This window comes from Pipistrellus kuhlii, unplaced genomic scaffold (genome assembly GCF_014108245.1).
Source record: "Pipistrellus kuhlii isolate mPipKuh1 unplaced genomic scaffold, mPipKuh1.p scaffold_m20_p_10, whole genome shotgun sequence".
Taxonomy (NCBI): domain Eukaryota; kingdom Metazoa; phylum Chordata; class Mammalia; order Chiroptera; family Vespertilionidae; genus Pipistrellus; species Pipistrellus kuhlii.
Window position 1 is genome coordinate 29,883,154 of NW_023425405.1, and position 23,542 is coordinate 29,906,695.

Genomic DNA, 23,542 nt, shown 5'->3' on the forward strand with positions numbered 1-23,542 from the left:
CTGTGACTGGACAGTGTTTTGCATCTGTGGTATGTCTTTCTCAGGTTTTTCTTGTTAGATACCCAGCCATGGTGCCATTTATGTTATTAACTATGCTTTTTTGGGCTATGCAAAGTGACAGCTAAGACTTACATGGAAATTGTAATTTTTGACGTCTGGTTTTTTACTATGATACTTCATTTTCCAAATTTTCACATTAATACCATAATTTCTTTGTACATAATATAGTTTTTGTTCTTCACTCTCTTGAAAATAATTGTGTTAGAACTGTATCTTACGCGGATCCGTAAGAACATTTGCGTCAAGCTTTAATTAATAGGAGCAGGAAGACTGCAATATGATTTAATAGCTGCTTGGTTTCCTTGGAATCTTATTGTAAAAAAAATTTTTTTTTAATTAGAAAGTTAAATATCTGGGTCAAGATTAGAGAAAGTATAGTTCACTGTTTTGTTTAATTTTATAATTTTTTAAAATATGTCATTAGTGAGGTGCTAATTCAAACACTGTCAACTACTGGTAAATCTGTCATGTTCAAAAACTTCTAAGGTCATTATGAGTACTAAGCAACTAGCTTAAGAAGACTTGATAACAATCAGAAGCCAGCCAGCTACATTTTACTCTGATGTAGGTAGGAAAAAAACAAAACAAAAACTGCAACATGACTTTTATGCTCAAAGCAATTACACATTTTGTAAATCTACTGAAGATTCCTTAGCATTTCCTTCAAATTTACTTCTCCTTTAACTGAGAATCCATATATACTTTGAAAAGTAAAAAAGAAAGTACTGCATCATTTATTTGGACAACTATCATGTTCTTACATTTAAAATCATGTGCAGGCAACAAGATGTCACACATGTGTCCTTATTAGTTCTAAGGTAGGAAACTTTATCCTATATTTAGTGACTCATTTCCAAATTTGGTTAAGATCTGATATAAAACATCTTTTCAAAAGTTCTGACTATGTACTATTGCCCTCTATTGTCAACAGTAGAGCTAACTTGCAGAAAACTACTTTTACTTTTCACTGTGGGATGTATGGTTTTCTTGTGATTCTGTCTACCGGCCCTGTTGTCCCCCTGTCCAGTAGTCAGGCTTATTGGCTGCTTTTGGTTTATTGAATCCTTGCTGCCCCTCTTCCTGTTCTAATAGCTCCCTCTGTCAAGGTGTTCAGAGAAACCTTAGGCATCTACTTACAGGTGAGACTGAGTCAGGGACTTCAATAGTGGTGGTTCTGTTTAATAATGCTACTTTAAAAACTTTTACATGAGACAGAAAATAGACTCTTAAGATTGGCTTTTGAGCTCTGGCTGGTGTGGCTCAATTGGTTGGGCTTTGTCCTAGGCCCTGAAAGGTTACCAGTGAGATTCCCAGTCAGGGCAATGTTTTGCTCTCATGTGGATGTCTCTCTCCCTCTTCCTTTATCTATCTCTAAAAAAAAAAAATCAATAAAAATGTTTAAAAAAAAGGACCAAAATAATAAATTAATAAATAAATAAGTAAGTTTCAAGGCCAAAAAAAAAAAAAAAGAGAGAGGTCCGTATAGTGTATAATGAGATCTTATGGATGATATGGTGTTAAATGATTTAATGATTTTAAGAAAATAGCAGGCCGACTTCTGGATTTTTTTCTCACTTGCTTGTAGAACTAATATAGTATTTAAATTTATCTCTCCTCCATGCTATTTGAAAATTTCTTATAAAATGCAAATACCATCCTGAGCACTGATGAGTTTCTAATGATGATCAATTAATGGAGGCAAATGTCTAGATATTTTTTCTCCATGTTAATGGGTCAGTGTGTCTGTCCTATGACATTTTAGAAATTGTATATGTTGTTTTGTGAAGTTAAATGAAAAGACCCATTGCATTTATTTTCTAATCCTTGAACAAAGACTGAATACTTTAAGAGGAACTCAATAAATTAGTATATTACACATGAAATTTTGGTCTAATTTGTAAACTATTAGATGTAGATGGACTTTAGTTAAAATAATACTGGAATTAAACACTTATGAAAAAACATCATGGAATGCTGAAAAGGGATATATTAGAGAAATGAATGTACAGGAGAGACTCTGGTAAGGGAGGATGTTATCCAAGCATACAGGATATAATCCAATATCACTTTGCATACAAACCATCAGGTAATCCTAAACTCACATGGGAAAGGTCAACCAATAGATACCCATGCTGGGATGACATAGATGTTGAGATTATCTGACAAATTCTTTAAAGCACTGATTATAAAAAATGCTACAATAAATAAGCAGAAATGCTTTTTTTAAAATTAAAAATATATATTTTTTCAATTACAGGTTACATTCAATATTATTTTGTTTTAGCTTCAGTTGTACAGCATAGTAGTTAGACAGTTATGGGAATGCTTTTGAAATGAAAGATGGAAAGTCTCAGCAAAGTCATAAAAAACATACAGGAGAGCCTAATGGAAATTTAGAACTGAAAAAAAAAATACAGTAACCAAAATAAAAGCACACACACACACACACACAGACTGTTGTTGACAGAGAAAGTATTAGTGAAGTTAATTCGATCTTCAGGATTTTTTTAGTCTGAAATGCAGAATTAAAAGAGATTGGAAGATAGAAATGAATAGTGCTCATCATATGTGGGAAAGTAACAGATCATCTCAATCCTATAAGGAGAGGTGAAAGTGCAGTAGAGGGGAAAAATCCTGAAGAAATTATAGATGAAAAAATTCCCAAATTTGGTTAAAGACATAAATCTGCAGACTCAAGCAGCTCAGTTAACTCCAACATGCTAACCTCATACAAATCCACACCAGATACTTCATAATCAAACTGCTGAAAAATAAATACAAATCTTGAAAGTCATCAGAAATGATTGTAGGGGAGCAATAATTTGAATAACTATATATTTCTCATCAGTAACATGGAGACAGAAGAAAGTAGAGAACACATTCATGTAACTTTCATTACAGTACTAGATGCCTGGTGCATGAATCTGTGCACTGTTGGGGTCCCTTGGCCTGGCCTGCACCCTCTCGCAATCCGGGACCCCTCAGGAGATGTCGGATAACCGGTTTCAGCTAGATCCCCGCAGGCCTGATGGAGGCAGGAGGGAGCCCGATCCTGTGCATTGAGTGTCTGTCCCCTGGGGATCAGTGTGCATCATAGCAACCGATTGGCCGGTTGGTTGTTCAGTCATTTGGTCACTTAGGCTTTTATAAATACAAATTTTATAATCCAATATCACTTTGCATACAAACCATCAGGTAATCCTAAACTCACATGGGAAAGGTCAACCAATAGATACCCATGCTGGGATGACATAGATGTTGAGATTATCTGACAAATTCTTTAAAGCACTGATTATATCATTATTGTTGCTGTTAATCTCTTGCTATGCCTAATTTATAAATGAAACTTTACCAATGGTGTGTATATATATATATATATATATATATATATATATATATATATTTGGTATATCTGTGGTTTAAGGCATCCACTGGATGTCTTGGAACATATACCCAGCAGATATAGGGCACGGGAGAAGATGCACTGGCAGTTGTGCACAATACCTTGGCCACTTATGCATGGGAATAAGATATTAACTGAAAAATGTGAACTTATTAGTTAATACTTACAGATTTAATACCAACCTGTAGACTTCAAGGCCTGTTCCAGTTTGAGGTTTCTCTCTGTTAAGTCACACTGAGGTATATGACACTCAGATGCTGTATATAAATGAAGAGTTATACAGTTTCAATTAGAGAGTATATTTTAAAATATTTTTCATTTTTGGGGAAGGATATATCCTAATTGTTTAATTATCAAAGTATTTTATCATGTGCCACAAGTGTCCTTTTAGGAATATTTTCAAAAGCTAGAAGGTAGTGTGAAAATGAAAACTTAAGGTTTAACATTAGTCATCAAGTTGACAGGTCAGTTAGGATTTAATGTTAATTCCAAGATTTTTTTCTAATTTATCCTTAAATCTTTTCAGGGGTGAGAACAAAGACTAGATTCTTTGTTAGGGTTTTTATGATTCTGGGAAGTAACATGATTTTATAGTTCTCACCAGTGCTTTTGTTTTATCTTAACCTCTAAAAATTTCTAAGACGTGCTGTATTAGTGCAATCACAGATTAAGAATTCTAAAGGCATCTATTTTTTGTTTTGATTTCATCATTAACCTCAAGGAGGATGTTAAAGACATTGCTTTGAGAAACAATGAGCATTAATCATGTTATGTTTGGAAAGAGTTTTGTGCTTCTTGAAAAAAAAGTTTTAAGAGTTACATAAATTTTTTCTCTATTAGTTGGGCAATAAATTGAAGAGGTTCAGTTTATTTTAACCTTGTTCCTATGGCTACATTCTTTTTCATTTTGGCCTTTCAGATGTATGGCACATATATAGTCATTGCTGTTATCTTTTTTTGATGAAGACCTTAAGTACATTAACATTCCCTGTTTAGATTGTCAGGGTGAATTTGTGGAATTATTAATAAAATTCACATAGGATGCTTCAACCTGTATCTAATGAACAACCCAAGATGTAAATAGTCATAAGTAGGAGGTATCCATGTTAATTTTAAAAGGAATTCAGGGATAAAAATGGGATTATTTATTACTCAAGATGAATATTCCATTATTACACATAACTACTACATATTTGGTAAAACTTTGAAATTTGAAAAGAAGCCTTAGTGGGACAAAGTTGAGAGTATTATTTATCCAACTCTGAAATATTAAACCATAAGGGACAGTTTAAAGTTAGAGTTGGGTTATGTTTTGTATAGACAAAAGGAATTTTATTTAGTTATCACTGAATATATGTCACCATGACAACAAAAGTAGTTACCCTGTGATTTATTGGGAATTACTTATAAAAGAGGCACTCTACATAACTTTATACATATAATTCATTTAATCATCAAAATCCCATCTTTACTATTCCCATATAATTAAAAAAATTAATCATAAAAGGCATTTGAAAATCTGTCTGAATTTTTGTGAGAGGCATTTGAAAATCTGTCTGAATTTTTGCTAGGACATGACACAGTCCAAATTTCTCTAAACATTTACTATAATATTCTTGATAGGTGGGAGGTAGTTAGTAATGAGTATTACGTACTAACTTGTGATGATATTATTTTAAATGGTCTGTCCTCCCCAACTATGCTTGGAAGAATCATTATTTCCAGATCAATGATTTTTTAAGGCATGTTGCCTATAGTTGCCCATGTGAGAAGCAGCTGGGTCAAATGTTAATCAAACTAACTTTGATTTGGGATTTCTGTTTAAAATTACAATTTTCCCCTTCATCCATGACATAATACCATGCACTATCTCCTTGACTGGCAGCAATTTGGCTATTTCTTAGTATGTCAGACCTGTCTACTGTAGAGCAAGACTGCACATCTTTTGGGAGAGTGCATTGAGGACTTACAGCAGTGAATATCACTATGCCATATAGCTTATGTTTTAAAAATAAGATCATGTCAAATAAGCCTTCCAAATTTGAAGAAAATTCATTTGGCATTTTCACTTGTGGTAATGGTTAAGTGGTAAGAACTTATTTGTATTAAGTTAAATTAAGAGGAATGCCAAGGGGAATCCTGTACTTACTCAGGGCACTAGGTGGCACAGTGAGCTACACACCGGAAATAGAGCCTAGAGAAGATCTGCCTGGGAGATGGGATTTTTCAGAACCTGTAAGACTTTTTAAACGTGGAAAGATTGAATCGACAAGCCAGTTACTCCCATTCATATGTATTCTCGAATTTCTTATTTCTGTTGCTTATACATGTCCTGGTTAGCTACCCGCAAAGTATAAAATAGATATATTTATTGATCTGGGGGTTAAAAGAGTCAAGGACATCTCAGTGTGTAGTCCAAGTCACTCCACTTAGCCCTTAGAGGAAAGTTAGCACCTTCCTCTTCTTGTTCAGTATCTATGATCAGCAGGGAAGCATAGTTTTCAGTATACTAGGATTTTGTTCCATATTATATTTAAAACTTATTTCTTTTTAAATTTTGTATCTCAGAAAGAATTTCACAACACATTTGCATAGTTATGGACACCAAAGAAGATGAAGAGCATGTAGGTCATCATCTCGAAGAAATGCTAAAAAATGAATTAAATGTAAGTATTCAGATATCGAATTTAATGGTTAAAATGGTGACTGTACATTTCTTGTTTTTTGAAATGATCAACTTCCTAGTTAAGCTCATATCTAATCTTACAAGTAAGAAAATGGGAGAAATAGCAGTAAATGTGAGGCTGTCTATAGGAATTATTTGCAACTTGTACCAGTAAGGACTTCCATTATATATTTTTATGACAACATTGTAAAATGTTTTGTTTGCCAAACTGAAATTATTCAATTTTAATTTACCTGTTTTCATTAAAATATATCACCAGCATCAGAGCATATGATAAGCATATGATGACAGGTTAACAACATCTAGGATAGAATTGCAGTGAAGAACTGAAGGAAAAAGTTTACTTTTCCTTTCTCCTGATGGGCTCTCTTATCAGACTACCTGTGCTCAGGTGTCAGCTTTATTACCTAATTTCTTTTTTTTTTAAATATATTTTATTGATTTTTTACAGAGAGGAAGGGAGAGAGATAGTGAGCTAGAAACGTCGATGAGAGAGAAACATTGACCAGCTGCCTCTTGCATACCCCCTACCGGGGATGTGTCCACAACCAATGTACATACCCTTGACCGGAATCGAACCTGGGACCTTTCAATCCGCAGACCGACGCTCTACTGCTGAGCCAAACCAGTTTTGGCTGTTACCTAATTTCTTTGTCTTAAGTAGAAAGTGTTAATAATATCTACATGGTAAACTTGTTGGAATTTTTAAATAAAATAAACAGATGTAAAGTGCTTAGAAATGCCTCTGGCTTATGGTGAGTTTTCAGTGAGTGTGCACTGTAACAGTTAAGCTTTCACAGATGAGGTTAGCAGATACTACTGATTCCCAAACTTCCATCCTGTACTAGATGCATGAACTGTTAGAAATGCAGATTCCTGGAATATGTAAAATTTTAATGAACCGTGGTCTGGGCTAAGCTCTGGAATCTTAAGTTTTTAACAAGCTCCCTGAAGTGGTTTGATAGCAAGCAGTGCCAGATTCTACCCGTAGCACTGAGAGTGACAACTTAAAGCTGAGAAGATAATAGCCATCTTAGCTGTCTCTTAAGCATAAAGGTCACACTACAATCTCCCATGTTGTTTTTGACTTTCTGGGAATTTCCCTTCATCCTTGAAAATTTGAGCACCTGTTCTCTGCTTTCTGTCTCAACTCTACCTATTAAGAATCTGTTCTAAGTTCGGTACCCCAGTTTCACTGCTGTACCTTGCAGAATATTTAATAGTAGATAACTGGCCACCATGCCTGACCCACTGAAGCACCCTTTTGCCTCAAAAAATGGTCTATTACTCTTGAATAATCTCATTCATTCATTATAAAATTGATGCAACAACCAGCAACATGGGGCTCTGAAAGAATATTATCGGGACTCTGGCTATCAACCAACCTAAATTTCCAGAGTTGTTTTTTTGTGTGTGTGTGTGTGTGTGTTAAGTTTTTTTTTTTTTTTTTTTTTTTTATTGATTTTTAGAGTGAGAAAGAGAGAGAAACATTTGATGTGAGAGTGAGACATTGATCAGCTGCCTCCTGCATACTCCACACCTGGGATGAAGGCTGCAACCTGGGTGTGTGCCCTGACCAGGAATCCAACCAGCAACCTTTTGGTGCACCGGACAATGCCAAACCAAAACACAGACTCACAGAGACTAACCTGTAAAGACTAGAGCTTAGCCCTAACTGGTTTGTCTCAGTGGATAGAGCGTCGGCCTGAGGACTGAAGGATCCCAGGTTTGATTCCGGTCAAGGGCATGTACCTTGATTGCGGGCAGTAGGGGGTGTGCAGGAGGCAGCTGATTGATGTTTCTCTCTCATCGATGTTTCTAGCTCTCTATCTCTCACATTTCCTCTCTGTAAAAAAATCAATTATATATATATATATATATATATATATATATATATATATATATATATATATATACTGTGCTTATATTTTGTCCAAGGAACAAAATGAAGTGATAGAAAACGTAAGCTACAATTAAGCATGATCCAATTTACTTCTATAAAATGATTTTGTTGGGTGCTATTCTTTAAAAGTAACATTGTGTGTGTAGATGACATATTATGGAATTGTACACCTGAAACTAGTGTCATCCCAATAAATTCAATAAAAATAAAATTTCACAGAAGACAAGTAAAATTGTATAGAAGAAAACATGTATGATTTAAATATAACATTTTAGATATAGCATTACCTCTAAAACCTCATGTTTAGTTCAACCTAATTTTCTTTTGTATAATAAAATAAATGAATGCTGATCGATATATTTTCCAAACAGGGACTTCAGGGACTTTTGGTGTATTTTGCTTATCCCCCCCTTCCTGTTTCTTGGAGCACATGATTTGATTATTGTTTTGTGTAACTACAAATGACAAGCAGGAAATGTCTGAAAAATCATGTGTTTTCCTGGGTGTCAGGCATGCTTTGGTTTTTGAGGCTGACTGTGTGACCTAGTTTATTTTTCCTGGTGGCCTCAAGGTTGTGTCCAGTGTTTGGGTCTCTGCTTTTGCTTATAGACCTAACTGAATTTGGTGTATGACATATTTATCAAACAAAACATCAAAAACAGCCAACGAAGAAAGACAGAAATAAAAAGAAACAGAACCATCGAAGCCATTGCAGCATTGTGAGGCCCATTCGAAATAAGGCTCTTCTGTGCTTGTTTTGACACATATTATGACAATATTTTAGTTTTGAGATGTAGGATTTTTGATTTTTTGAAGCTGAACACTGTAAAACAGTGTAATAACAGTGAAATAACATTGTAAACTCTCCTGTTGGGCCTCTGACTAAACAATTCCAACAAAGTTAATTCAGTTAGAGAATGCGGTTTTGGTGTATGTACAAGACTACAGAAATTAGCTGAAGTCCATCCAATTAAATCCATGCCGTTTGTTTGGGATGTTAGCCAGATTTCCTGATCAGTTTTTCAGAGGTAAAAAAGGAGGTTCAAAATTATTGGACCACCTAGTTGCTCAGGATGGTGTTAATTATGTTCATGCTGTATTTAATAATATTTAGAGTTTATAATTCTAATTGGTTGTCATGATTTTAGAATATGATTATTAATGAGGGAATAGGGATAATTTTCCCTAAATATTACTTCCTCTATTTTTTTATATATCTAACATAGCTTCACCTTTTATATCTGTCTATATCTTTCAGAAACAGTGACATTTGAAATACTACTCTTTTTAAAGGAACCAGATGGTTAACTTTTAAAAATGATATTAGTCAATTGGGGGAAAAAAAGAAGGCATATGTAAAACTTTAGAATATGATATTGTATATCTTTGTCCACTTAGGAATGAGGTCTTTGTTCACAAGTTTTAGACAGCTGTTATACTGAGTTAAAAACAAACAATTAAACCAAAAGAATAGCTAACATCTAGCTTTGGGTATATACTTAAAAAAAACAGGTCTTCTAATTCAGGAAATTAATTTATTTTACATACATGGTAAGTATATATTTTGAAGGAAAATCCCTATAAAAACTTGAAAAAAATGCTTTTTGGCGTTTAAATTATAGTTTATAACCTTCAACAGTTGATTTTGATGGATATATATATATATATATATATATACATATATATATACTAATTTCTTATGCTATTGGAATTGAGATATACAGTTTTAGATCTTATTTACTGTGATTTTATTTTATTGATTTTTTTGTACCAAATATAGGAAACCATGTTTTTAACATATTTTATGCTTATTAACTAATATATTTCCTCTAATAATTAAGTTTGAAGATGTATGTCATTTCAACTATTTGCATGCAGTATAACTCTATAACACCAAAAAAGATTTTTTTTCTTCTTTTGTTCTGGTGGCTTTAGCTAAATAATAGCTCCAGCATTCTGCTTCATTGAATGCCGCCTCCATTTGTCCATGTCATGTTTTATTTAAAGTTTAGTTCCACATTACTCTTTCCATAACGTGGTGCCCATTTTTCTGGTTCTTGGACTTTCTACTTACCAGCAACAGTGTGATTCTGCATATCCTGCTTTTAATCATAATTATATACATTTCTCTCACTATCTCTTTTATCACTGATCCCTTGCACAGTGCTGATTCCTTGCACATATGGTGGGAGCCAGATAAATAGTTGTGGTTAAGGGTGATATGATAACGGATAAGAAATTCTCTGGAATATCTCTGCACCTGGACATCAGCCAAATGCGTTTCTGGAGATAAAGAGGTAGCCGCCAGGCGTCCATCAATCATATGAACAGTTGAGAAGTTTAGAACACAAAGTACACCCGTGAAGTCCTAATTGATTTCCCAACCCTAAGAAAACTGTTTTCACAAAGGACGGGAAGAGAAGGGGAAAGAGCAGATGTTGCAGAGGTCAGGCGAACTGCAGTTAGCAACAGTGGTCTGTTGGTGGGCAGCAGCCTTCTGTCAGAAAGGAGAGAGGTTCGGAGGGGGGAGTGAGCTCTCAGCGGTGTTACAGTGGGCGGGGAGCTAGGCCCATAAACAACACTTCAAGATCTATTCTTTAGAATCTGTGATAAGATTCTCTATCAAGGTATGAATCTGCCTTGCTTTATCTAGAAATGTACTGTGTGAAAAACATCCTGAGGTGTACACATGTTCATAGTCTTCTGAAATAAGACACATGATTATGTTTTTGTTATTTTTGCTCAAGATGTAATTTATTCTTACTACTTAAAAAATATTTTTGAACTATAGGCTAAACAATATTTATCCAGTAGGCTATTAATATGCCACTCATAATGGAAAGTTGTGTGAGATAAAAAAATATATTTTTTATATAAAAACAGCAATTATAGTTCTTACTTGAGTGGAAAATACATTAGTGAAAAATGGTTTGCTTGCTCTGTAGCACCTGAAGAATGATAATGGCAGTATTTGGATTGTACATCTATGGAGGTGGCATTAAATATTCTTTAAAAACGAGTCGAGTGCATAGTGTCTGTGATTCTATGTAATGGAACTCTTCAGTGAGCTGCTCATACATGTTTATAGTTGACTTTAATTTTCTTGTTTATTTTCTACCTAATTTAAAATTGGAGATGGTGTGAAAACTAGATAGTAGATGAAGTTTATTTTTTTTTATTATATACCTCATCTAGCTATTTTGAACATACTTGTTACCCTTGTGATTTACCATTTTAAAATTACACTAAAAATGAAAAAAATAAAATTACATTAAAACAAAAATAAAATTACATTAAACATTTGCCTGGTAAAATGCAGTGTTGGTATTTCCCAAGTAAAAAGGATGGCCACTATACTAAAGTCTTCAAGTCACTAGAATATTACTGCTATTTTTTTCAGTTATTGGTTCATGAATAAGTGCTCAAGACTAAAAACTAGAATTCTTTTACTCTGAATTTTGCAACAGCTGTGCTAATGGCATTGGATACAGTTAATTCTTTGCACTGAAAGCTGTCCTGTGCATGCTCATAGAATATTTTTAAAAAATATATTTTATTGATTTTTTACAGAGAGGAAGGGAGAGAGAGTTAGAAACATCGATCAGCTGCCTCCTGCACACTCCCTACTGGGGATGTGCCCACAACTAAGGTACATACCCTTGACCAGAATCAAACCTAGGATCTTTTAGTCCATAGGCTGATGCTCTATCCACTGAGCCAAACCAGTTTCGACTCAGAACATTTAATAGCATCCCTGTCTTCTCTACCTACCATGCCCCACTACTGCTTCCAATCCACTGTGACAACTGACAATATTTCCTGACTGCTCAATTTCCCCTAAGGACAAAGTCGCCCACACTCACCTGCTAATATAACCTATTTCATTTAATGAACACTCAATTTTAAATTGGCTAGGGGATAAAACTATATATATCATATTTGTAATTTAATATAAATATATAGCTAAATGAAATAAACTATAGTCTTTAGTAGACAAATTAAATCATCTATAAAACTGATTGGAAACAATATTTGTTGGCATGGATTCTAATTAGTAATTTCAAATTAATGACATTTTGACTAGAATATAATTTACTTGTACATACTTAATTAGGGCATATTTATATGGAAAACAGGTTCTAATTATACTGCTGTGCGCATCTGGGTAGTGTCTGTATGACTTAGAAAAAATTTATAAATGTAAATTAGATTGTGCTATAAATTTGGCAAGAATTTGAAGGGGAAAACAGTTGAAGTAATTAATTTTTTAATTTAGTCACTTATGTTTGTCATACTGATAGATTTAATAAAGATATAGGTGATTTATTTTAGGGGCTACTGAAAGCAGAAGTTATGGTAGTCAAGGTCAAAGAAATCTTCTGATTGCTTCTTGGAAGCACACTCCTTAGTAAATGTGTCTACTGAAAATGAAAGAGGACTTTTATGGTAAGGTGAGAGTTCAAATGATCTAATATCTTGCTACTTCAAACTGTGGTTATGGGCCAGTTATAACAACAATCAGTTGGTATCTTATTATAAACTAGAGGCCCTGTGCACACATTTGTGCCTTGGTGAGGTCCCTCGGCCTGGCCTGCGCTCTCATGCAAGCCTGCACCTGTTGGGGGATGTTGGATAGCCAGTTTCAGTCCAGTCCCTGCAGGCCCGATCCAGATAGGAGGGAGCCCGATCCTAAGCATTGAGAGTCTGTCCCCTGGTGATCAGTGCACTTCATAGTACTGGTTGACCGGTTGTTTGGTTGTTCAGTTGCTTAGGCTTTTATGTATATAGATTCAGATGCTTAGACTCCACATCACATCTAATTGAATAAAAATTTGTATTTTTAATAAATTCCCAGTTATTTTTATACATAATGAAATTGGAGAGACATAGGTGTAAACTTTATTTCCTTTTTCCAATATGATGTAAGCTTTATGACCACAGAAGCATTGTTTAGTTTATTGCCAGTGTTTGGCTCAGAGCTTTCAATAAATATTTATTCATTGAATGAGTGAAGCTCAACCATCAGTGGATAGGATACTCTATTCTTCATGATTTTTTATTAAGACAGATAAGATTTGTTTATGTCAGCTTGCCAGTTCTCATCTTGCAAATGTTTTATGCATTACTACAAAACACAAAGAGGTTATATTGCTGCACATACCTTTTTAACCTATCATCCTGGAAGAAAAGGATGATATTTACAAAATATGCCTGCCAAACACAATTTATATGAGCTACCCTAGTCATTTTTCATTTGCTGCAATATTGTCCATTAGTTATATGTAACTTTACATCTGTGATAAAATTCAATGGAAAAAATAAACTTTAATCAATGTGCATTTGGCAGCTTAATTTTTTTGTTTAGATATTATGTAGATTTTGACATAACTGTATGATATTATGGAAACCTTGACTTTTTTGTGCTCAGGTTTGTTAGTATTAAGGCTATTTTTTCCATTGAACATTCCTATACTTTTGCATAGAACAATACTTGGCCTTCAAAGGGAATTATCAGAAGTGGGGATTAAATGAAAGTGAGTAGAGTGATAATAGCAAACATTTAATATAGCAATATGTACTAGGTTGGCTGACATAGCCGCGTTCACACTAGACTTTAGACTTTAGAACAGTGGTATTGAGGAAAAGTGTATGGTCTCAGGAATGGAGACAGCATCCAGTGCATTACGTGGCATTGCAAATGGGTCTACCACGCTGAATGTTAGACTCCAACCTTGGTGTAGTGTGGCTTTGAAGCTGAATTACTAGGGAAGCATCAGCCCTTCCCTGGGTGTGGTAAGAAACTGGGATTCAACAACCGAGTACCATGGCAGCAGCTTGGTTCTAGAGCTGTTCTTCCTGTCCAGCACTTAGGATTGGGAGAATATCAACACTTTCCTGGTCTATCCAACAGGCTAGGGCAGTGGTCGGCAAACTCATTAGTCAACAGAGCCAAATATCAACAGTAAAAAGTTTGAGATTTGTTTTGAGAGACAATTTTTTTAAGCTTAAACTTCTTCTAATGCCACTAATTCAAAATAGACTCGCCCAGGCAAATATTTTGTGGAAGAGCCACACTCAAGGGACCAAAGAGCCACATGTGGCTCTCGAGCGCCAGTTTTCCGACCATGGGGCTAGGGTGTGAGTCTTGTAGTGGCCACTGGTATGATTCAGCAACTCAGTGTTTGTGGTTGGAGATCCATTTAACATGGCGGCAGAGGAACCTGGTTGATTTGTTACCTCAAAACTCTACCGAGATTCGTTGCCTGAAAGCTGTTTTCTCTGAAGCTTTCCAGGAGTCTAACCTATAGGGATGAATTCCTGTAAAAATTAATCCTTAAATCTCACCTATTAATTTAACCAATCTTCCAAACCATCTTGAACTATTGCTTTTCCTAATGAGTATACTGCAGGTTTGTTGCAGAGCTAGATTCACATCCAGGGAGCTTGGCTTCAGAGGCCATGCTCATAACTACAAAATAATGCTTTAAAGCTAACTCAAAAATAAAAATAAGCCAAAACTGGTTTGGCTCAGTGGATAGAGTGTCGGCTTGCGGACTGAAAGGTCCCAGGTTCGATTCCAGTCAAGGGCATGTACCTTGGTTGCGGGCACATCCCCAGTGGGGGGGTGTGCAGGAGGCAGCTGATCGATGATTCTTTCTCATCGATGTTTCTAACTTTCTATCCATCTCTTTCTCTCTGTAAAAAATCAATAAAATATATTTATAAAATAAAATAAAAATAAAAGCAGTACAGTAAACGCTGAATCCTGGGTTGGCAAAACCTTCACAGAAGTCTAAAAATAACCATGAAGAAAAATTTAATTGGCAACTCAAAATTTGAAAATAGTGAGTACTACTTAAAGGAGTATCTTAGGTGAATATTCTAAGAATAAAGATGAGGAGGCCCTGGCTGTTATCCTCTGGCTGAAGGCCCAGGTGCAGCACCCACAGGCTGGAGACAGCTCTGATCAAGTCAGTGACTGATGAGCTGACGGCCAGTCTGAGCCTTCAGTGGGCAGCAGTCATTTTGAAGGGACCCTATGGAAGGGTCCCTTCAAAAACCTGGGTTTGCATTATAGAACGTCTTTCCCTCTCAGCTTTATGAAGGTATCTTTGTCAAATAAAAATTGTGTGTATTTAAGATATACAACTTGATATTTTACTATGCACTTTGAAATGATCACCACAGTCAAGCTAATGAACTTATCCATCACCTCATAGTTACCGTTTTCTTCCTTTTTTATTTAAAAAAAACACTTAAGCTTTACTTTCTAAGTAAATTTCAAATATACATACAGTATTGTTAATTACAGTCAACATGCTACACAATAGAACTCCAGAATATATTCATCTTGCATAACTGAAACTTAAAATATATATATATTGTTATAAGAATTACATGTGTCCCCTATTTTTTTCCAAGGACCCCGGCCCCAGGTCTCCACCATCCTATTGTCTGTGTCCAAGGGTTATGCATATATGCATACCAGTTTTTTGGTTGATCTCTTTCCCCCCACCCATCCACCCACTCCCACCTTCCCTCTGAGATTTAACAGTCTATTCCATGCCTCATTCTCTCTGGATCTGTGTTGTTCAACAGTTTATTTTGTTCATTAGACCACGTATAAGTAAGATCATATGATACTTGCCTTTCCATGATTGGCTTATTTCGCTTGGCATAATATTTTCCAGGTCCCTCCATGCTGTCTCAAAGTGTCAGAGAGCCTTCTTTTTTGGCACTGCACAGTATTCCACGGTGTAAATGTACCACAGCTTTTTTATCTATGCATCTACTAGTTGGCACTTGGGTTGTTTCCAGACGTTAGCTATGGTAAATTGTGCTGCTATAAACATAGAGGTGCACACATTCTTTTTGATTGGTGTTTCAGGTTTCTTAGGATATATCCCTAGAAGTGGGGCTGAAACTCTGTACCCTTAGACCAACATCTCCCCATTTCTCCCACACCCCAGCCCCAGACCACCATAACCTTTTAATTCTTAGTGTTGTTTACAGGATAGAATGCAAATGCATCTCTCTCCAATTCCCTTCTTTATACCCACATTGGTGCCATTGTTTAAAGGGGAAGGGGTAAAAATTGAGGGATTCAGATTCAGAGATGATCTAACCAACATATTCTGTCTGTAAAAAAGGTTTTTGAACCTCTGACTCATGGGACATGAACCAAAGCCTCTTATCCTCAGTTAAGCCTTAACTCTTCTTGAAATGGAAAACATTTGTTGACAGCCTATCTTCTTTCCTAAAATTCGTGCTTTAAGTAATATTCTGAATATGCAGATGTCTGCATTTAGTTAACACTAATTTTTTTCCCTAAATTCTTATTTGTTATGATGTAAGGAAAGTATTTCATTTTATTTTTTGTATACTTCAATTTTACTGAACACATTGGAAGGTTGTTTTAAATTTTGTTTAAATGTTCTTTGAACCAAAATATTTACAGAACAAGGAGTTCTTTTAGCCAGCAGATTGTTCCATTTGTTGTGTGTGAGTGTGGAAACATTAGGAATGACAGCATAAGATGATGCTGTAGAGCTTTTTCATAAACAACCTAATAGCATTGTCTAATGCAGCCTTTGTTTATTAAAGGTGTCAAAGACTCCTTTGCTATATTTAGGTAATCTCTAAATTTCTTTACTCAAGCATGGAAAGTACTGTTTGTTTGTGCTTGGAAGGAAAGCAATATAACCAAATAAAATAATTACACTTAACTGGAAACAATTATTAAAGGAGTCTCAATTTCAAGAAGGAAAAAATTATAATTTTGTTTTGTGTTTTTTTTTTAAGGGGATACAAAATGATTATATATTTAATACCATTTGTAAAAACACTGCACATGCATTTCATGAAGCTTTTAATTTAGTTATACATAATAGTAGAGCAAATACATTTTAATAAGAAGAAGAACAACTAAAACTTATGCTGGGTACTGTGCTTTCTATCTATATCCTATTTTCTAAGAGCTTATATTTATTAACTGTTCATAATCAAGTTTAGGAAATATATATTTACATAATAGTTTTAATAAGGAAACACTACATATTGAAGTCAACATGGGATGGCCATCACAGGCAAGAATGAGCTGTGTTTGTGATCTTCGAGTTTAAGAATATTTGTGTTGAAGAGTGAAGTTGGATGGTTAAGATTTGAATAGAATATATGTAGATCTGGAGTAGTTTAATGACAAATCCACAATTTTAGATTTAATCTAAAAGGAATTACACACACATTCATGTAATACACACACACACACACACACACACACACACATTACTAAACAGATCCCTTGTCTCATAATTAAGTTGTAATATAAATTAATTAGAATATTGAACTATATGGAATAAAAATCTTGTTAGGTAAGTGTTTGTAATATATGTACCATTTCTTCTAAATCTAGTTTGGGGCTACCACTTGTAATTATCTCTTTGCCTCTTCTTTTATCTTTTTGTCATTGCCCTAGTTCACTAGTTCAACTCTTTTCTCTTTCACATATAATAAGTTCTTATTGCTTTCCTGGCTTCTAGTCACTCCAGGTTTTGTTAAACCTGTTCTTTGTAACTATAGTAATTTAACATGCTTCCAGAATCCTCCAACAAGCTAACCAACCTTTCAATTTTATTCCAACATTCTCTGCAATACATTCTTTGTGTAAGAAAAACTGCCGACTACTTGCCTGTATGGGAATATATCCTGTGTCTTTTTAACCTATTTTTCTTATCTGAAATAATTTCCCAATATTCTTGTTTGCTAAAATAATAGTCATTATTTACAAACTAGTTCAAATGCTTTTTCTCTTGATAACTCCATAAACTTTAGCCTGAATTATTTGTTTTTACATATGGTCCTTGGCTCTATGTGTCTACAGCAAATTTGTATTCATTTATAACAAAGTTATTTATGTTCATGTTTGGTCTTTCTATCTAATTTGTAAACTCTGTTTTCCTCCTCTATTTTTTCTCTCCTAGCATGTGAAAGTCACATCTGGGCCTCTGTGTCATGCTGGCAGAGATCTCCAGCAAATCATCTTAGAGCAATGCTACAGTTTTGTTTGCGTGAATGTAAGTAGTAAATACAAATGACCGAAAGCACTTGGGGATGTTACACGTGTAATGGGGAAGAGAACCTATGTGTCTTGATCAGTAAATATTTGATTTTAAGGTTTTGACAGGTGAGTTGTGTCATTTGATATGTACTTGGAAGTTTTCTTTTGAAATAGGAGAAGAACATTTTCTAACAAGCTAATCCTCATCATCCTCATCATGAGAAGATGGTGATATTTCCTTGGACAGTATTTTCAGTTTTCTGTTTTGTACTTGGTAAAGCAGATAAGACAACACAGGTTCAAATTAATAACTAATACACATTTAATAGGTATAAATTTATGGGTGCTCTTTAAAACTGATTAAAAATTAAAAATCGAGCTTTATAAATAATTTGAGTGATTGTATAGAAGTTCTCCATGTTTTCTCCTTGAATTAACTTTTATATATTTTAAGAACTTCTTTTCACCTTTTTTTTACCTTTCTGGTCTTTCAGGTTATGACCTCTGAATTTGAAGAAACCAAGAAACTAGTGAATATGCTTAAAGAGAGTCATCTTTCCGTTTTGTATCCTGTCATTGTTATTTCAGTAAGTGAATTAATGCAGATTTTTCTCTTCAAACATATGCTTCTTTTTTTGAAATTCAATTTCTTGTCTAACACAATTCCATCAAACTGCGGAATTCCATTCAAACCCCATAGAAGAAACTCTTCCCTGTGGATTCTTGAACTTACTCTCTTACTATGAATTCTATTGACTGCATATCCTTATTTGGTTGAACCGACAGGATTGGAAAACAATGTAATTCAACCTAGCAAGGGACTAATTTCATTTCTCTTTTTTTATCAAAGTCTCATAACGTATTGCTGCATTGACTAGCTGTTTGGATAATGTAAAAGAGCTTTATTTAGCATATTATCAGGATCCCATTAGAGAAGAAATACTGAACTTAAAAAAAAAAAATGAGAGAAAAAAAAGATGAAAGAAAATTTACTCTTAGGTCGTTTCATCTCTGTTACTTGAACAGCAAAAGTAGAGTGAGCAACGGGTCAAAGAGAATTCCTAGAAGAATAGCCCTTACAATTTTTGGAGAAATCTCTCTGTGAAAGACTAAAAGAATTTACTTGGGTAGCAGAGGGGGCTATCAGAGAGCAAAAGCAAAAAGAAAGAAAACTAGTGCCTGACCCGCCACACTGGATGAGGAGCCAAATCTGGTCTGCAGCATTTTGATGTGGGAGGGGGTTCCCAACATGAAATTCTCCAAACGAGCACTTAGCAGTTGCTATGTTCCTGAAGGTTAGGCCTGTTCCATAGTGTGGAAATTTAATTCTTGTTGGTAAGATCATTAATACAGAATAAAGATCACTCGCACTATAAAGATGAAACTTTAGACTAAGCTGTGGAAGTAGAAACAAATTAGCATTTGAAGGAGGGTTAGTTCACTGCCCTGTTTGTTGTATTTGGTGATATGCCCCAAGGATAAGTTGCTTGGGTCCTGCTGATTATGGAAACCCAAGTTCCACTTGGCTGATTTTAATAGATGTTTTCATTGAAGTTTTCTAAGAACATGATGAAAATGTACCCAGTGCTGGAAGGCCCTAAGGCTCTGTAGGATAATGGTAAGTTCAGAATTCTGTGTTTGGCTCTCTTTTCTTTTCTCCACATTATAACTGGCTTAGAGATTTCATTTGGTCCATGTTCCCAGATATTATTCTGAAGAGGCAGCACAGTGCTGTGATGAGGGTAAGGCCTGGATCTCAGAATACCTCAGTTCCCTCATTAAGTTTCTTAACTTTTATGAGGCTTACTTTCTTCACGTTAGAAATGAGGCTAATAACTCTACCTCTTAAATCTTTAAGGATTAAAATGAGTGCATGCAAAGTTTAGTTGACATCACAGTACTGGGCCACTGGATGGCACACAATGTTAGTTTCATTTAATAGTCTAGCTCCTTTTATTTCCAGTTTGGATGAGATGACTCAAAGTGTACTTGCATTGCTTTAATCTGATTCCCCAGCTTCAGTCATACATATTTCAACATTCTATTAAGTACTTCCTTCGCTATCTTCTCACACCTGGCATTTCCGATCTATCTCCCATCAAGTTGACTTTCTTAGTGGCAATGCCCCTGTGGCAGGTACCCAGGTGGGTGGGAATCTGTGTCACTTCTGAAATTTTGTTCTACCCTTTTCTTCTTCCTCTCTTTATCAAACACACATGCAAAGTCAGTTTTTAAACTATTGGTTCTTCTGTTTCTTTTCTGCTGTTGTATCTCAACCTCAGTCCTTTGTATTGCTTCTGTAAATATTTGAATTCAATTTTCTGTTGGCTTCTGTTGAGTTTCATTTTATGTATCCCAGTAAATGCAAGAATTTGTGTGACTACCTGGTGTTCTGTATCAAACTAAGGGGAAAGATGGACAATCCTCTATTTACAAAGGAAAATTCTTTCAGAACTAGTGTGAATATAAGTCTATATACTGTAAATCTACATACTATAAACACTATAAAAGATTTACTTTAAATTGGACAGTTGTTACTCCAATTATTATAATTAATATTTATACACTGTTACTTTCTTATTGCATAGGTAGACTCAGTGTGCTGATATTAAGGTTATTATTAAAATCAACAGGAAAATGTCACTGGAACATATCTAAAATCTATATCCTTAGGATGGAGCAAATCACTGGGAAAGTAGAGTAAAGAATGAACATTTACCATAGTTAGATTTCACTTCAGTTTATGCATGGGTTTTGTTTGTTACAATGTCAAATTCTCTCTGGCTTTCATGGACATGAAATGGGTTAGGAAACAGTAAGTATAGAAGGTTTTTCATATCTAAGATGAACTGGTATAGGTAGAGGCTACTGCTTTAAGAACTACTTAAAGAAAGGAACAAAACTTTATTTGAAGAGTAGAAAAAAACAGTTGGGACTTTATCCTAAAAGAACTAATATATTTATTTAAATTTTCCTATTTTATCTTCTATTAAAGAAAATTAGGTTATGTTTGCAAAAATAATTTTTTTTTGCATAATCTTATAGACATTATATGATAATGTGATTTTCTTCAAGTGATCATTTCTGAAAAATATTTTGGACATATTTAGTTATATAAACATTTCCTTTATTAATACTTGGATGTTCAACATGCTCTTTTGGACTTCTGTTCTTATTTTCTTTTTATATATTTTAAGTTGTGTAATTTTGCCAAGTTCTCATTTGTTGATGGTGTTGACTATGATTGAAGGAATTTACCAATATTAGTTTGATCAACTTAATGACATCCTATGTCGTGGTAGATGTAACTTAATTTCATTGTAATTATATTGAATTATCAGAATTTTCTGAATTTCTGCAATCAGCTCGAGACTGACTGACAGGACTGTTGACGATTTTGTCTAAAATCCATGCCAGCATTAAAGTGGGCAGACATAGTTTGATGGGGTCACTTTATAAGTGCTGTTTCTCAGAGAATCTGTGATTGTCTATTTTGTATCCTATGCAGCCTTTTAATTTTAGGCCTTGGGAAATACATCCTCAGAAAACAAGCAACCTTGTAATTTGTGACTGATTGGCATAAAGATATTTTAAAAATTCAGAATCCTTTCTATGTCTTTTAACAAGAACACCTTATAAACATTGAAAAACAATACTTTCTTTTGTACAGTTAAATAGCGCAGCAGTTATGTTTGAGAGAACTGCTCAGATGTGATTTCCGAAGCTGTTGAGTCTGTCCTATTAATTTATCATGGAACCAAAGTTTTTATCCTGAGTTAACTGAAGTTACTCTTAGCCTTCTCTTCTTTGTGGTTACTAGGGGGTATATAGTACTGCTAACACCTTTCAGTTGGCAAGTCTCAAGGGAATTATCTGGAAGCTCTTTTTGAAATCACCTGCTACAATAGCCATCAACCTGGGACATGCTCAGTTTTCTATTTTCTACTCCTATCATGTGTTTTGTTTACTAATTAAATAATGATGAACAGATATTTAGAAAAATAATATATTGAATGTATCAACATAGTATAAGGTAATTTCATAAAATTTCTGATATCAAAGTTACTCCAAAGAACATAGGCTTTTGTCTAAATTAAACAAAACTCAAAAGTGCCAAGAGTGAATTATAGGCTCAGTTCTTGGCTTAGAATGATCTGTTATTTTGTGTGTGACAATGGATAATAAGAGAGTTTCAGGAGACAAAACTAACTACAACTGTTTTCTAGTCAAGTTTATGAAGATACCTCCACAAGTTTAGAAAGTAAAATAGGGATTCTAATTTATTAGGATCTTGTAGGATTTTTACAAAATATCCCTTGGTACAACTGTCAGATGAGATAAGGAACAGTATATTGTTATTTAAAGCTATTTTTCTCTCATTAAACATAGCCCAAAGTAATTGACAACAAATCTAAATAGAAGTTCAACATTGAAGCAAACGCTTTAATTTTACTTCATAAAGTAGTTTACCACTCTTCTACAGCAAAATGATTTTACAGTAACTACCGTATTTTTCGGACCATAAGACGCACTTTTTTCCCCCCAGAAGTGGGGGGGAAAAGTCCCTGCGTCTTATGGTCCAAATATAGCCTACACATATACTTTTAAAAAAAAGTTTTTTTACTTGCCCGGCTCTGTGTGGTCTCTGTGTGCTTGCCCGGCTCTAAAATGGTTCTAAATGCTGCTGTTTACTTTACAGGGTTGATTACATGTGTTTATGACTGTGATGTTGGGTTTTAATGCACATAAAATATTTTAGGACACTATTTGTTTCAGAATCTTTTTTTCTTCATTTCCCTTCTCTAAAAACTGGTGCGTCTTATGGTCCGGAGCGTCTTATGGTCCGAAAAATACGGTATTTGAACAGTTATACAAGAGTTCTTTCCTTTGACAATTTAGACAACTTTATTGGGGCTTTATGAGAGATAAGAATCTTTTCATGAATTCACTTCAGAAAACATAAATTATCATATGGGATTATAATCTTTGAAAAACTTAAATAAACCTTCAAAAGTGCCTAATTTAGTTCTAGTTACTGGAAAATAGTTTATTGACATAACAGATCAGAATATATGATATTTAAAATATTTCAAAATATATCTATTTCAACATGTCAGCAAATAAAAACAATAGGAAATAGAAAACCATCATCTATTGACACTTGATACTTTTCACATCTGGGGTAACTGTCACAGAGATGTAAATTGTTTCCAGAAGGTTCTACAACTCACCAATGGCAAAGCCAGGAACAGAATCAATCCAATATGCAGTGTATCAAATGCACTTGTTACTTTTATGTGTTAAATAATAAGATGGAACAAGATTAAAAATATACATATACACACATATATGTATTTAATATTTCTCCCTAATAAAGAACAAATGACAATTGAAAAAACATATACATTCCTTCTTTTAAGTGCTAACGAGTTC

The 23,542-nt window shown here is 34.4% G+C and overlaps 1 protein-coding gene across 3 annotated transcripts in view; it reads left to right on the forward strand.

The window, feature by feature from the left end:
• Positions 1 to 23,542, forward strand: part of CRPPA (CDP-L-ribitol pyrophosphorylase A) — a 157,116-nt gene that overhangs the window by 52,356 nt on the left and 81,218 nt on the right. For 2 of the 3 annotated variants that reach the window (XM_036429281.2, XM_036429282.2), the window contains 3 exons: positions 6,032 to 6,129; positions 18,033 to 18,125; positions 18,604 to 18,696. In XM_036429281.2, the coding sequence (XP_036285174.1) occupies positions 6,032 to 6,129; positions 18,033 to 18,125; positions 18,604 to 18,696 (284 nt within the window). The remainder of the gene's footprint in view (positions 1 to 6,031; positions 6,130 to 18,032; positions 18,126 to 18,603; positions 18,697 to 23,542) is intronic. The other variant, XM_045578175.1, reaches the window with a different exon arrangement.